This window comes from Chelonoidis abingdonii, chromosome 2 (genome assembly GCF_003597395.2).
Source record: "Chelonoidis abingdonii isolate Lonesome George chromosome 2, CheloAbing_2.0, whole genome shotgun sequence".
Taxonomy (NCBI): Eukaryota; Metazoa; Chordata; order Testudines; family Testudinidae; genus Chelonoidis; species Chelonoidis abingdonii.
This window is the reverse complement of record NC_133770.1, coordinates 119,099,979-119,116,329: the sequence shown is the minus strand read 5'-3', so window position 1 is coordinate 119,116,329 and position 16,351 is coordinate 119,099,979. Positions and strand designations below refer to the sequence as shown.

The window sequence follows — 16,351 nt, the reverse complement described above, 5'->3', positions numbered from 1 at the left end:
AGGAGTCTAGTCTGTGAAAGAAGCTTATTGGAACATCTGAGAGTGGGGTTTACCTGTATTCAGTTTCTTAATGCATTGGACTTAGACCTTCGTGGTTTGTTTTATTTTGCTTGGTAACTTACTTTGTTCTGTCTGTTATTACTTGAAACCACTTAAATCCTACTTTTTATACTTAATAAAATCACGTTTGTTAATTAATAAAATGTAAGTGATTAATATCTGGGGGAGCAAACTGCTGTGCATATCTTTCTATCAGTGGTACAGATGGCAGACAATTTGAGTTTTTCGAGTGATTGCTCATATCCATTCCAGTAGGTGTACGCGCCGCGCTTGCATGCTCGTCGAAAGACTTTTACCCTAGCAACTCCAGCGGGCCGGCAGGTCGCCCCCTAGAGTGGCGCCGCTATGGCGGCTAATATATACCCCTACTGGCCCGTCCGCTCCTCAGTTCCTTCTTACCGCCGTGTCGGTCGTTGGAACTGTGGAGCGCGGCATAGCTGTCCTCCATGTCCCTAGCTTCTCCTTGTTCGTCGTTTTTCTAGTTCTAGTTCTAGTTATAGTTGTAAAGTATAGAATAGCTGTAGATAATAGTTCTTGTTGTATATAGTTAGCGGGTTTGGGGTTCTAACCCTTCCCGGCACCGGGCTCATGCCTGGTTCGCCGGGGTTCAAACTGTGCTCGGCCTGCAAGAAGCCGATGCCCACTAGCGATCCCCATGACATCTGCCTGAAGTGCCTTGGGGAATCGCACATCTGCGAGAAGTGCCGGATTTGTAAGACCTTCAGACCGAGAACCAGAAAGGAGCGGGATCAGCGCCTAAAGACTCTCCTGATGGAAGCGCGCTTAACCCTTCCTCCTCGGCACTGAGTGCCGCCTCAGCTTCGGCACCGGACCACTCCGTACCCGCGAAAATGCCGCAGCACCGACCTTCTCCGGCACTGGGCCTGGGGAAAAGACCGTCAGCGTCCTCCACCCTGGCTAAGCAGGCTCAGACGGAGCGCTCGGCACCGACTCCGCCGCAGCGGCCGGGCCAGGGATTTCGTCGACTCCGGGCCCGGGAGGTCCGTCGAGTTCGGTCCCTCCCAGCTCCCTGCTAAATCTGGGGTCGAGCTGGTGGTCCCCTCTACGCCTGAGACGTTCTCCTCGGCCAGGGACCTCATTGCGTTGACGGAGCCTCCGCTGCCCCAACCCCCGGCACCGCTGATGCGGGTTCTTCAATCACAGGGCAAGCCGATGACCATGTGAGCTCCGTCCCTGGATTCCCCGGGTCGGCACCGATCGCAGTCAAGATCCCGGCACCGCTCCCGGTCCTGAGAGAGGTCTCGCTCAAGACGCCGCTCGCAGTCCTGGCACTGCTCTCCGCGACGGTACCGGTCGTACTCACAGCGTAGGTCATCTTCACGCCAGTCCCGATACTCCCAGCACCGCTCCGGCTCCAGCCATCGTTACCGGCACCGTAACTCGAGGAGCCGTTCTCGCCGTCGGTGATCCAGATCCAGGTCGACCTCCCGGCACCGGGCTGGTGGCAGGTCCCGGTCTCGATCGCGGCACAGATATGGCTCACGGCACCGATCTCCGGCACCGAGGAGGTCTTCGCCGTCAGGAGTACGGGACCAGTACCACTTGCGTTCGGCGCCTCCGTGACCCTCTTGCCAGACATCAGTCTCTTCGCGAGCGGACAGCGCATACCTAGACGCTGACAGGCCTGCTGCCCTGTTTTCCGAGACCCAGCAGGAGCATGGCCCTCAGCAGTGGGGGTTCTGGACCCCCTGGGCTTACCACCAGACCCAGGGCCCTCAGCAAATCCCTCTGCGTTCGTCCGCATCCGAACACAGGGCCCCAGAGGCCACCTCTTCACGTCCTTCTCCGTCCCCTACAGAGGACAGGTCATCTCAGCCTCAGGACCCTGAGCACCCACCAGAGCCGGACGCAGTACTCCAGACGGAGCCACCGATGGATCCACTCCTACCAGGTCTCTCCTTGTCTTCCTCCCCGGATGAGGCAGTGGCGGGGACGACATCCACCAGTCCCCCTCCACTTGACCTCAGGGCACACCAGGACCTCCTCAGGCGCATAGCGCAGAACATGAATTTACAGGCTGAGGAGGTGGAGGAGGTGGAGGACCCAGTAGTGAGCATACTGTCGGCAGATGCGCCCACTCGTGTCGCCCTTCCCTTCATTAGGACCATCCAAGCCAATGCCACGACCATCTGGCAGTCCCCGGCTTCCGTTCCCCCCGCTGCTCGCGGCGTGGAACCCAAATACATGGTCCCCTCGAAGGGCTATGAATATTTCTATGTTCACCCGCCCCCGTGTTCCCTCGTCGTCCAGTCTGTGAACGAGAGGAAGCGCCATGGTCAACAAGCCCTGGCCCCCAAGTCTAAAGAAGCCAGGCGTATGGACCTACTTGGCCGGAAGGTCTATTCTGCAGGCGCCTTGCAGCTGCGGGTATCCAACCAGCAAGCTCTACTAAGCCGCTACACCTATAACACCTGGGTGGCGGCAGATAAATTTAAAGAACTGCTCCTGCAGGACGCTTGTCAAGAATTCTCCGCAATCCTTGATGAGGGAAAGAAGGTTGCAAGAACTTCCCTGCAGGCAGCTTTAGACGCTGCAGACTCGGCCGCCAGAACTCTGGCCTCGGGTTTATATGAGCCTGCATCTCTTGGCTACAGGGTCTCTGGCCTTTCCTCCGGAACTCCCAATACACCTATTCCAGGACCCTTCCGTTCTTGAGAGGCCAGGCCGGTTTTCGGACAAGACGACCCCCGAGCTTTGCAAAGCCTTGAAGATAATTAGGGTCATTATGCGTGCCTGGGGATGCATACGCCGTCACCCAAACGCAGGGACCCCTTCCGGCCGCAAAGCACAGGCACCTACCTCCAGCCCAGGCAGAGCAAGACTCGCCCGACGGCGCAATAGAAATGGTACCGGAGTAGGGCAGTTCGGCAATCAGGCGAGGACAGAACCAGCTCCTCCAAGCCTTCCTCCAGCCCGAAGCCCCCCACTTGAAGGTGGCCTGGGGCACGTGTACCAGTTCCTCCCTACGGATTCCATCCCTCCATTCTCCAACCGTCTTTCGTTCTTCTCCCGGCGTGGGTCCCAGCTTACTTCGCGACCGCTGGGTCCCTCCGCATGTTGCAACTTGGATTACCATCTACAGTGTTGCTTTCATTCCCGCCCTCCCGCCCCCTTCCCTCGTCCCTCTTCAGAGGACCCCTCTCAACGAGCAACTTCTTCTCAGGAGGTGCAAATTGCTCTCGACAAAGAGGCCATAGAGGAGGTTCAGAGAAGCGGAAAGGGCAAGGCGGTTCTATTCCCCACTTTTTCTGATCCCCAGGCCAAGGGAGGCCTCAGGGCCTATCCTCGACCTGCGGAGCTCAACAGATACCTGGTGAAGTTGAAGTTCCGTATGGTATCCTTGGGGACCATTATCCCTTCCTGGATCCCGGAGACTGGTACGCCACCCTCGACATGCAGACGCTACTTCCATATAGCCATCTTCCCGCGCCCACCGGGGTGTCCTTCGGTTCGTTGTCAACGGCCGTCCGTATAATTCACGGTCCTTCCATTTAGCCTCTCTACGGGCCCCGAGAGGTGTTTACCAAGTGGCATGACTGTAGTCGTTGCCCACCTTCGCGCAGTCGCGTGCATAGTATCTCCCCCCTACCTCGACGACTGGCTCCATCCCGGACCCTCAGTAGAGCGCAGTCCTGATCATGGTCCGCTATGGTCAGGAGACTCTTTCGTAAAACCTGGGCTGATGCTCAATGCGGAAAGAAGTCGACTCTAACCCCCCGCTCGGAGGATAGAGTTATTGGAGCCATTCTGGACTCCGCTCTGGCCAGACCATATCTTCCTTTGTCGAGGTTCCAGGCTTTGACAGCCATCATCCACAGGTTGCTCCAGTGCTGTTGACCTCAATACGCCTTGCCTGACTCTCTTCGGGGCACATGCAGCTGAGCACTTCGTCACAGCGTACGCAGGCTCCGCCTCAGACCCCTCCAGTCCTGGCTCATTGCCTCAGCTTCCGGCGGCCAGGCGTCCATCTGATTGAGATTGCACAATTCCTCAGGATCTTCACTCCTTCCATTGGTTGGATGGACCAGTCCGTAGTGTGTGCAGGTGCTCCCATTCCATCTGCCACAGCCCTCGGTGTCCCCTAAACGATGGAGCCGACGGACTTGGGATGGGGAGCTCATCTGAAACTACTGCGCAACGGCTGTCACTGGTTCCCCTTCCCGAGCAGCCCTCCACATCAACCGTTGAGGATGAGGGCGGTCCGGCCTTTGCTTGTCAACATTCATCAGCAGCTCCGGGTCCGCTGTGTTTTCGGTTTCACCGACAACACAACGACGAATGTACTATATAAAAGCAGGCGGACCGTCCCGTCGAGGCCATGAGGTGTGGGGACTTTCTGCGATAGCCACTCCATCACCTAGTTGCCATTTTTCCCCTCGGGGTCAGACATGCTGGCGATCGTTGAGCATGGTCCTCTCTCCCACAGGTCCCTTCGCGACGTCGCTCATATGGTACATATCGAGGTGGGATGTCCCAGCATGGACCTTCTTCGCGTTCCGCATAGAAACAGGAAATGCCCGGTGCTGCTCTACCTCTCTTCTCCCCCCCCCCCTCCCAAGACGGTTACTCACCTTTGTAACTGTTGTTCTTCGAGATGTGTTGCTCATATCCATTCCAAACCCGCCCTCCTGCCCTACTGTCGGAGTAGCCGGCAAGAAGGAACTGAGGAGCGGACGGACCGGCAGGAGTATATATTAGCCGTCATGGTGGCGTCACTCTAGGGGGCGAACTGCCGGCCCGCTGGAGTTGCTAGGGTAAAAGTCTTCCGACGAGCGTGCACGTGCGGCGCGTACACCTACTGGAATGGATATGAGCAACACATCTCGAAGAACAACAGTTACAAAGGTGAGTAACCGTCTTTTTACCCTATATACATTTTATACAGAGTAAAATGGATTTATTTGGGGTTTGGATCCCATTGGGAACTGCGTGTCTGGGTGCTGGAGATAGGTGACCTGCTGAGTAGTTTTCGGTTTGGGGGCGTGGACCAGATCTGGGTCTGTGTTGCAGCAGGCTAGCATGTGTGGCTCAACAAGGCAGGGTTCTGGAGTCCCAAGCTGGCAGGGAAAATGGGCTCAGAGGTAGCTTCAGCATGTCAGGTGACAGTTTCGATGGGGTCTCTGTGACTGAACCCGTCACACTCCCAGCACCCTGGGGTGACAGCTGGAACTTAGAGCCCAGTGCAGGGCTCAATTTCACAGCATGGAGCCTACCAGCAGTTAAATGTATATTCTTGTCAGTTTCATGGCTCCAGTTCTGAGCCAGAAGCACAGCATGGAGCCTGAAACTCACAAGACTGTCAAATTCACTGCTGGTAGGTTCCATGCTGTGAAATTGAGCCCTGCGCTTGGTTCACAGCTCTGGCTATTGCCCCAGGGCAGTTGGGAGGCTCCAGCTATGAGCCCTGCACAGCTGTCAGTGCCCCACAGTGTCCCAGTTCAGTTTGTATAAGCGCTCCTGGTAAGGATGCACACCACCGGCAGAAGGAGGGCAGTATGGACACCAACAGCCAATTGAATTACTGCAGTGTCTGTAGGTCGACTTAATTTTGTAGCATAGACAAGTCCTAAGTCACCAGCAAACATGCTGTCCTCTTTTAAAACAACTTGTATCCTCTACTCTGTCCATGGGCTTCTGCTGGGGAATTTACAGGCTCCAACACAGTTTTGGCTTCTGGGTAGAAAGTTATTCAAAGTCGATGGCCCTCCTGGTAGAAAACCTATTGTTCTGCTAGGGTAGAGCCATATCAGTGTGGATGGCCCTCGATTGCTCTGTCACAGCTTTCTAGAAATAGTCCCTCCACTGGATATGTCTACACTACCTGCACAACTGTGGCACAGCTTCAGCTCTAGTAGCTACACTTTGTCGTGTAGACACTTACTACAACATCAGAAGGGATTTTTGTCTCTGTAGTAAATCCACCCCTTCAAGGGGTGGTAGCAAGGTTGATTGAAGAATTCAGCTTCATCTACAGTGGGGTTAGGTCGACCTAACTACATCACACAAGGCATGAAACTTTTCACAGCCCTGAGTAATGTAGCTAGGTATATCTACATTTTAGGTATAGCCCAGTAAGGGTCAAGTACTTGCTGCAAAATAAACCACCCTGAATGTTGCATTCAAAGTGGAGGTTGAAATATAACATGATGTTCACAAAATGGAATTCATAATTTGACATAGACATATTCCCTCTTTCCCTCTCTTCCCCATCTGGCTCACATCCTCATATGCTAAACAGTGGTTGGCCATTGTGTGGGTGAACAAACCTGTATTCTCCTTTGCTCCCTCTCTACAGAGGCCAGCCATAGTTGCGGTACTTGCACTCCATTCTGTGTAAGAGCACAGCAGGGCTAGCAGCTCTATGTTCATCTTCTAAGGGCTGACACAACACCTATCTGAGACAAAGTGCCTACTGGAGGTGGTACATCAGATAAGGAATGTGCAGAGGATTTAAGTAGAAAGGTTAACTGATTGGAGCTCTTTCCACAAAAATGATCAGCAGTGAAATATTTAACCACGTTGACACATAAACTGCTATAATCAGATTCCCAAATTACATCCATCAAGATGAACTAAAGTAGTTCATGGCTCACTGAGCTATTGTTTCAGACTGTCTGCAAACTCAAAAAAACACTGCCTCAGTTTACACTGTTGCTTTCACAACCAAATCAGATAGAAATGTAATTTTATTTTTGGCAGTTTTGATTCTGAAGCACAATTCTGTAGTCAGGGCAGGATACTGAGGCAAATTCTGCAGCTGAAGAATCATGGAATACATGAGGCTGTGGTTACAAATGTTTTATCAGGCCCCAAATTCTCAGCTGTAAAAATAAGCTCAGTCTCTTGAACAGTATTAAACAAGTGCAAATAAATTCAGGATCCCTTCAGTGTTCATGCATGTCCTTCATTTTCAGACAGCTTTAGTCCAAATTTATTCAAAGAGTTTGTCCAGTTTTTGAGATTATACAGAAATGTTTCTCCAGAAAGAAAGAATAGTTGTTTCTCGAAGTGTCATATCAAGAAATGTCTTGTCCAATCAATTTCTAATGTTCAAAATTAAGATAATATATATATCTTAATTAGAAAATAAAAATCTACACTGTGCTGAGGCTAAGCATGAGAAATGTCATGCCAAAAGCAGGTTTTTGGAGAAAGTACGGTCTGAATTTGGGCTTAGAATAGGAGTTATCTTTCTTTCCTGACTATGGAGTCACTTCTGAATCGTAGGTGATATGTAACCATTTGTATATGTATGTATACATTTTATATGTGCTTGCATGAATACTGTAGAATTGTTCATTCTAGCAGCAGTTCATTTTATAGCAAAAAATGAGCCATATCATCGACACTATTTATACAAAAATGTGTAAGTCATCTACGTATTTCCCTTTAATGTCAAGATTTTTAATATCTTTGTACCAATTTTCTGAATTGGCTATATTGTCAAGAGTTCTCCTTAACAAAACTTTATTGCACGGGACAAAATCCTGTTATCAGAACAATATTGCCGAGTGGGGAAAAATGCATCAAGTCAAACGGAATAGGGTTCGAATCTGTGTGTGTACAAAGGAGCTGGCTTATCAGGATCACAGTAGGGTCAAAGGTGCTCAGTTTGTACTAAGCAGAAATTTGTCAATGTTAGCTGAAGCTAGGCAAAGGGGCAACATTAGGGGAACAAACTGGTGGAATCGTGGTGAGAAAAGCAGCCAGACAAGGGATAAAAATACTATTTGAACCAAGTGCCCTTGTGCCTAGGATAGGGGAAGAGCCTCACACTGCCAGGCATGCTCAGCAGCCCATATAGAGTCCCACAGTCTGGACAGGCTCTGTGTTTGTGGCGCACAAGAATTGAGGCCCTCCTCAGCTGCAGCAGTCAGTGACTGTGTTGCAGCTAGTCAGTTCACCCCTAAAGGCTGTGAGAGACTCCACAACCCAGGGCAGGACCTAGGGAGGAAATGCTTCTTCCCTATTACCCACCATGGGGGTGGGGTCTCCTTGCTAGTCTGATAACAGAAGAAACAGTGGGGTTGAGTGGCCTCATCTATAGATCTGGCTGCCAGCTCCAAAAGGGAGTAATTGTCCTCCCCTGACTGTATTTTCATCGTTGGTGCCCCCTTTTGAAATTGAATTTTTGTTTTAATCCAGTCTTGATTATTTCCACCAGAAATAGTAGGCAAGGTATTTCCTCAGGAAATTCTGTACCTAAAAAAGGACATTCCTGTATATGTACTGAGATTCTTAAAGAAAAGCATTCTTTCACTACATGCAGGCACTCCTCACAGAACTACTAGAGCAGGCCTGCACAACTCGTAAAGCGGCAAGGGCCACATTACTCCAAAGAAAACAGTTGAGGGCTGAAACCCCCAGCCCCACGGAAACCCTCCCCCACCCAGGACCTCCCGGCTTGGCGGAAACACCCCTCCCCAGCGCCGCCCCACCAAAACACCTGTGGGTCAAAAAGGAAGGTTGGGGGTGGGGAGGTGATACTTGATTTTAAATCAACCAGGGGCTCCCAGCTGAAGAGATGGCTGGGAGCCCTCAGGGTCAAATTAAAGGGCCTGGGGCTCCGGCGGCTGGGGGAGCTTTGCGGGCCTGGGGCAGAGATTTAAAGGGCCCAGAGCTCCTGCTGCTGAGAGGAGCCCGAGTCCATTAAATCCCAGCCCCAGTCCATCCGCTGGAGCTGCGGCCGGGATTCAAAGGGCTCTGGGCTGCCTGCAGCCGCGGGGAGCCCTGAGCCCTTTAAATCTCAGCCGCGGCCGGGAATCTCTGCAGGCAGCCCAGAGCCCTTTGAATCCTGGCCGTGGCTGGGATTAAAAGGGCTCTGGGCTCCCCGCCGCTGCGGGCAGCCTAGAGCCTTTGAATCCCATTTGCGGCTGGCAGGGCCAACCTTAGGAAGTGCGGGGCCCAGTTCGACCATTTTCGGTGGGGCCCCGGCAGGGATGACTGAAAAAAAAAAATGTAAAAAAAAGCCTTTCATTTCTTAGCAACCAGTTCCTATAAAAAGTTCTGCCACAGTATGTATTTTTTGTACCAATAGGGTTACCATATGTCTGTATTTTCCTCCTGGATGGTGATTTAAGAACCAGAAAGCCTGACATGTCTGGGAAAATACAGATGTATGTTAATCCTACCTAAAGTTCTTTTTTAAAAATATGGGTCTGAACTAGAAATGAACTCCGCCACTCTCTGAGGGTGTGCTAGAGTGCACATGTGTGGGTCCTAGCTGCTCCCTGCCCACCTCACTGAAGCAGGTGTGCAGGGTTACTTCCCTGGGAAGTGCAGGGCACCAGTGGACATGGGGCTGGCTGGAGGTGGTGGGGGAGGGGACTGAAGGTAGGGTCTGGCTGCAAGCTGGGCAAGGGGTGTGAGGCAGGCTGGAGACAGGGGATATGAAGTGGGCTTGCTGGCTTCAGGCAGGGCCGCAGGCGGGGTGAGGCATGGGTTGGCAGGGCTGGAGACAAAGGAGTGTGGGACTGGCTGGCTTCAAGCAGGGGGCTGCGGCAGGAGTTGGCTGGAGACGGCAGGGGGTGCAGGGCTGGTGTGGGCAGGGCAGGCGGTATGGCAGGGGCTGGCTGGAGACAGGGCAGGGGGTGCAGGGCTGGCTGGAGACGGGCTGGTGCAGGGCTGGAGGCAAGGCAGCGGGTGCAGGCAGGGGAGGAGGTGCGGGGCTGGTGCGGGCAGGGGGTGCAGCAGGGGTTGGCTGCGGGCAGCTGGTGCAGGTACAGGGAGTACAGCCCATCCTGTATGGTGAGTGCCACCGCCTCCTCCCTCCCCCATCGGGGTAGCAGCAGCTGCCCTGGGCTCAGGGGCTATTTAAAGGGCCTGAGGCTCCCCTGCTTCCACTGCCCCAGCCCTTTAAATAACCACGGGAACCCTGGGGAAGCAGTGGGGCTCCAGTGGCTATTTAAATGGCTGGGGCAGTAAAAGCAACGGGAGCCCCAGACTTTTTAAATACCCCCAGAGCCCCACAGCCCTATCCCAGGGCTCCAGCAGTGGTGCTCTAGTGGCAATTTAAAGGGCCTGGGGCTCCAGCCCCTGCTGGGAGCCCCAGGCCTTTTAAACTGCCCCCTGGGGAAGCTGGACCACCCTGGTACAGCGCACTGGCTTTTGCCGGTACACCCTACTGGGGCTTGGGCATGGGGCCCTCATAGGGGCAGGCCCGATTCAGGGGAATTTGTTGAATTGGCCTAAAGCCAGCCCTGGCGGCTGGGATTTAAAGGGCTCTGGGCTCCCCGCGATTGCGGGGAGCCCAGAGCCCTATGAATCCAGGCTGGGGCTGAGATTTAAAGGACTCAGGGCTCCTCGCTGCTGCCGGCAGCGCAGAGCCTTTTGAATCCCGGCCACGGTTGAGATTTAAAGGGCTCTGGGCTCCCTGCAGCTGCGGGCAGCTCAGAGCCTTTTGAATCCCGGCGGCGGCTGGGATTTACAGGGCTCTGGGCTCCCCGTGGTTCCAAGCAGCCCAGAGCCATTTGATTCCCAGCCGCGGGCTACACAGTGAGCCTCTGCGGGGCGCATGTTGTGCAGGCCTGTACTAGAGAGTTGCTATCACAGTGTTTATACTATGTTGTTATAAACATAAGGTGGTATTTCAACTTTGTTCATAAATGTTATATCATGATATATATCTATCTCTGTGTGTGTGTGTTTGTGTATATATTTATATATTATATATCAATATATAAAAACATTTGGAGTATGTCATTTTATGGGTGCTGTCTTCTATTCTCTTTACCAAAAATACATGTAAAAAATGTGCTTCAGAGGCTAAATGCAAGTGAAGACCTTTTTGCAAAACATGATTTCAGAATAGAGACTAACTCATTGGAAGCATTAAGAAATGCACTTTGACTGAAGCTTGGTGTGCTAGCATTTCATATTTTGGATAAATGACTGAACTTGTGTGAAGATGTTTCAACTAAATCTGATTCTAAGAAATGTTGAGCTTCATTGAAGTTTAAACAGAAGTGAATGGAGTTTAAATTACAGAAGTTTGAACTATGATTTAAAAAATGGCTAAAACACTTTTTAGTTACTATACAAATTGGGCAAAATTAGAAGAACAGCCCCCCACCAGTGTATACCCCATGAAATCAATAGATTGAAGTTTTAAAGTGTTTTATTTACTGTTAGATGTTTGATTCTCACAAATTGCTGTCATGTTGCTTTTTATTTCAGGACTCGGAGTCCCTTGACACCTACACCCAGAACACTCTCTCTGCATTATACCCGCCTTTCGGGGCCACAGCTGCCACTGTCCTGTGGCAGCTTTTCAGCATAGTTGAAAAGCTGTATCGAGGAGATGGCCTCAGGTGCCTAATTGATTTCCTTGTCCCTGCCAAGAGAGTCTTACAGTGCATTCAGCAAGAAACCTGTGTAAGTATAGCTTACTCTGGCAAAACAGAGGCCTCCTTTGTTCTTGACTTGGGAAAAGAGAGAAGATGGAATTTAATCTCTGATCTAGAGAGCTCTTTTAGACTAGCAAATAAAATTTTGGATAACCAGGGAACAGTGCAAATTCTAAAGGTACCAAGGAGAACAGTGAAAGAGAATTATTTACCAACCTTTTTAAAACTGTGTCTGGAAAAGGAGATAACTTGCAAAACCTGAACAGGAAACTAGTGGCAATCAACAGAAGCTGTTGATAGCAAAATTTGGGAAGGAAAACATGGTCGTCTTTTTAACTGATAATGATTTTAAATATCCCAGTGCAGGCACTGAAATGATAGAGGACCAAGATAAAATATTTGCAATAACAAAAAAACGCATAAGTCTGGAAGGTATTTTAAAGGGAGCAGATATTGTAGCAAAGATATTATTGTGGTTATTTTCTTTTCCAAGCTGACTAAAATCCTTGCCAGTGATGTGTCTGGAGTATGGAGCTGGCTAGGGCTGTGCTCTTGGGATTCATGGTCGTAGAGGTTTAAGTCCTGAGGGGTGACATCTACAGTGTAGGGGGAAGATTTTTTCCAGTGATTGATTGACAGACAGTTAGAGGGAACCTTAGAGGACTTATACTCCTCCGTCTCAGCACTCCTGGCTGGCATCTCTGATATGATATAGCTGTCAGGTAGTAAAGAAGTCAAGACCCAGAAGAACTACCATTGCATGCACGTGGCAGGTACAGGCACCCCGTCAGCTCCTCCACACTCTAAATAAGACATCTCCCCTATTTAACTTTGTAACTACAAGGACTCTCTTCTGGCCACCTTCTCTCCTTGCAGCAGTTCCTCAGAGCTGACTGCAACCCTGGTGAACACTGTCTCCATGATGCAGGAGAGAAGAGCATCAATCCGTGCAAAGGAGCCCTCTGCTCTGTCCACAAACTTACCACATCCACAGTTTGATTCCACACAATGCTGCATAGATGCAGCTCTCATCTGCCCCATTCTGTATTCAGCCTCGGCATCCTCAGAGCTGGAATTATTTATCAATCACATAGTGTCTGTTTTGGTGCCTAGCAACAAGGAACTTCTCTTTATTATGGAGGTCCCAACCTGAAACATAATGGGACTGTGTCTGGATTAGCTTTCCTTTTGAGACATGCAATAGAAATATTCAAAGACAGAATTTTAGGAACCATTCCTTTAGAATGGGAATCAACTTCCCTTTCTCCTTTCCATTCTTCAGCACCAGTAATAGAAACATAGGTGAAATCTGATTTTTCATTTTCCCCAAATCATTGTAGGCTGTTGGAGATTTTCAGAAAATGCTAATTGTTGTCTCTTCTCTGGGTTGTCTTTTCCACCTGAGTAGTTTCATTTAGATTTCTGATGTGTTTACACGTGGTAAAATAGTATTAAATACTTAATCCTCCCTCAGAGCTTGAGGATAGACTAGATGATCTTTTGAGGCCCCTTCCAACCCTGCATTTCTATAACTTCTGTGAAATTTGCTGTCCAACTGAGCTATTGCCTGTCTGGTTTCGTTCCATGTTTTGTTTTTCTCCCCCTAGCGTGGCACGTTCAGTGAGCTTCCTTTAGACTCTTTGGTGCATGATGCTCTTGAATCATTCATTCTTCCTGACCTGTTTAAAATAATAATGCTGAATGGTTCTGGTTTTCGGCATTGTCGGCGTGCTGTGTATGCTTTCCATTTCTTTAGCTTTAAATTTTAAAATTCTTGTTTTTTACCATTATTAGCTTCTTCCAAAGGGAACTGTTGTTGTCTTTCTGCAGAGCTCCACTGCCTCAACTTTTCCTGTTTGCTGCTAAATGCCACGCTCAGCTCATGAGAACCAGTGATAGCATTCAGATTAGCAGTGATGCTTGTTGATGGGCAGGGAGGAAAGAAAAAAGAGGTGGATATACTTTCCTGGTATTTTTGTACCTAAAGAAGGATTGGGCTATGTAACAAGATAGCAGGCTTCTCCATTGACCTACTACTATTAGCAGATGTTAGAAACCTGCATAGAACTCCTGAAGTTGGTAAATGTGGCTCATTAACTCCTCCCAGGGTACTAGAGAGGCTGGAGTGTCTCTCAGGGCAGAGGTGATAGGAAGCTAACACAGAAGAGATCCTGGAAAGGAAACTACTGGAACAACCTTACTCAGGCACGAAGTGGAGGCTTACACTGAGATTTAGGTTGTTTGTTATAATTAGGGCTCCGTGTCTGTCACAGAGGTCGCAGAAGTCATGGATTCCATGGGTTTCCTCCCCCGCAATGGGTCCCCCGACTTCCCCACTGCAGCCTCCCCCCCCCCCCAAAGATTCAATCATGAGTATTTTTAGTATCAATCATGGACAGGTCAGGGGCTGTGATTTTTTTGTTTTTTTACGCATGACCTGTCCATGACTTTTACTAAAAATACTCATGATTAAGTTTTAGCCTTAGTTATAAGCCAAGCCCCCCAAAGAGGGGTGAGTCTGGACGCTAGATCAAAGTCAGTGTGTACTTTTGAGGATGGAGGTAGAGAATTAGATCACTGACAGTCTGTTCTTCCCATCCTTAATATGTCTTGCCTTAAGTCATGCTGTATTACAGCTGCATCTATAGACTTTTGCTGTGCTCAACTGAGGAAGGAATTGAATCACCATCCTGCTTAATCATTCCTTTAGCTAGCTATTGGAAATGCCCCAAAGTAGATATGACTTACGTAATGGATAGTTTATGTACTTGGTTTTCTTTGTTATGTTTTTATTGTAACATATTTTGTTTTGATGTAGGGTTTTTTGCGGGCACTGAGTTGTATGTGTATTTTTCCATTAGGTGAGAAAATTATTCATAGGTTATTCTTTTAAATATATTTTTAGCACCTGGCAATATGTCTTTTTTTTATGTTTGCATTTTATCATGTAGCGTTGCTACAGTTAATGGCTTTCATTTAACAAATTTCTTAAGAATCTTACAACAGAAGTATTCTCAAACAAAAAACTTAAGGTGAAGTGAAGATTGCAGGCATGTATCAGAGTTCTGAACATATACTACCTCTATATGTGTCTGTCAGTCACTCACTCAGAGACTCAGGAAATTCAAAGTTAAGGTTGCACTTATAAGAAACCCAAATTTTTGAAATTATGGAAATTCCCAATTAAGATAGCCAAATTACTTAAACTCAGCACTTGTAGAGATGCCAGGCTACCATTTTCCCTCCTTTGCAGATGAAGTATCAGAAGTAGATGACAAAAAACATAGGTTTTATAACTATTAGAGGGTAGCCGTGTTAGTCTGTATCCACAAAAACAATGAGGAGTCTGGTGGCACCTTAAAGACTAACAGATTTATTTGGGCATAAACTTTCATGGGTAAAAAACCCACTTCTTCAGATGCGTGGAGTAAAAATTACAGATACAGGCATAATCATATATTGGCACATGAAGAGAAGGAAGTTACCTTACAAGTGGAGAATCTATGTTGAAGGCCAATTTAGTCAAGGTGAATGTGGTCCACTCCCAATAATTGATGAGGAGGTGTCAATACAAAGAGAGAGAAAATTGCTTTTGTAGTGAGCCAGCCACTCCCAGTCCCTGTTCAAGCCCAAATTGCTGGTATTAAGTTTGCAAATGAATTGTAGCTCTGCAGTTTCTCTTTGAAGTCTGTTTTTGAAGCTTTTTTTGTTGAAGAATGGCTACTTTTAAATCTTCTATTGAATGTCCAGGGAGATTGAAATGGTCTCCTATTTTTTTTTGTATGTTACTATTCCTGATGTCTGATTTGTGTCCATTTATCCTTTTACATAGAGACTGTTCGGTTTGGCCAAGATACATGGCAGAGGGGCATTGCTGGCACATGATGGCATATATCACATTAGTAGATGGGCAGGTGAATGAGCCTCTGATGATGTGGTTGGGTCCTCTGATGGAGTTGCTAGAGTAGATATGAGGACAGAGAAGGCAGCGGGGTTTGTTACAGGGATTGGTTCCTGGGTTGGTGTTTCTGTGGTGTGGTGTGTAGTTGCTAGTGAGTATTTACTTCAGGTTGGGGGGCTGTCTGTAACTGAGGTTTTATAACTGGCTGCATACCCACGTGTCTCCAATATGAAGTGTTCTGCTTTGTCACCACACTGACGTTTTGTTTTTTTCCATGCAAGTGCTATAATTTTACAATCAGGAAGGTTTGTATATGGAGCCACACTAGCTCTGTGTCTAATGAAATTTAGATAATTGTCTAGCGCGTGCAGTGGTTAAGGTCAGGGCTGGATTAAGGCAGAGGCTTTAGGGGCTGCAGCCTAGGACACCAGCTCAAGGCAGGTCCCACAAAAATAAATCACAGGCAGCAATCTCCAGGCTACTAAAAGGGTGCTCAGGCAGGCTGCCTGCATGCTGTGGCCCCACACCACTCCCGGAAGTGGCTGGCTGCTGGCACATCTCTGTGGCCTCTGGCAAGTTGGGGGATGGCGGCTCCATCCCCAACTCTGTCGCCACAGCTCCCAAGGGGTGTGCAGAGACGTGCTAGCAACCAGCTGCTTCCAGGAGCAGTATGGGGCTATGGCAGGCAGCCTAAGCCCTGCTGCACCGCTGGCCGGGAGCTGCCTGTGGTAAGCGCCTCCTGGCCGGAGCCTACACCTCACACCCCCTCCTCCACCCCAACCCCCTGTCCCAAATCAGAATCCCCCGTCATGGTATAATTCCCCACTCTGAACCTTAGCGTCCAAAAGATGGGGTACCAGCATGAATTCCTCTAAGCTTAATTACCAGCTTAGAACCTGTAGCGCTGCCACCAACCAGGAACTCCAGTACCTGGTACACTCGGGTCCCCTCAAAACCTTGCCCAGGGACCCCCAAGACCCAGACTCTCTGGATCTTAACACAAGGAAAGTAAACCCTTTCCCTC

The 16,351-nt window shown here is 49.3% G+C and overlaps 1 protein-coding gene across 5 annotated transcripts in view; it reads left to right on the top strand.

The window, feature by feature from the left end:
• Positions 1-16,351, top strand: part of PLEKHG4B (pleckstrin homology and RhoGEF domain containing G4B) — a 162,212-nt gene that overhangs the window by 49,974 nt on the left and 95,887 nt on the right. For all 5 annotated transcript variants that reach the window (XR_004371704.2, XM_032765553.2, XM_032765554.2 and 2 more), the window contains one exon: positions 11,257-11,454. Coding sequence is in view for 4 of the 5 variants with exons in the window: in XM_032765553.2 (XP_032621444.1) it covers positions 11,257-11,454 (198 nt within the window). In the remaining variant the exon portion in view is untranslated. The remainder of the gene's footprint in view (positions 1-11,256; positions 11,455-16,351) is intronic.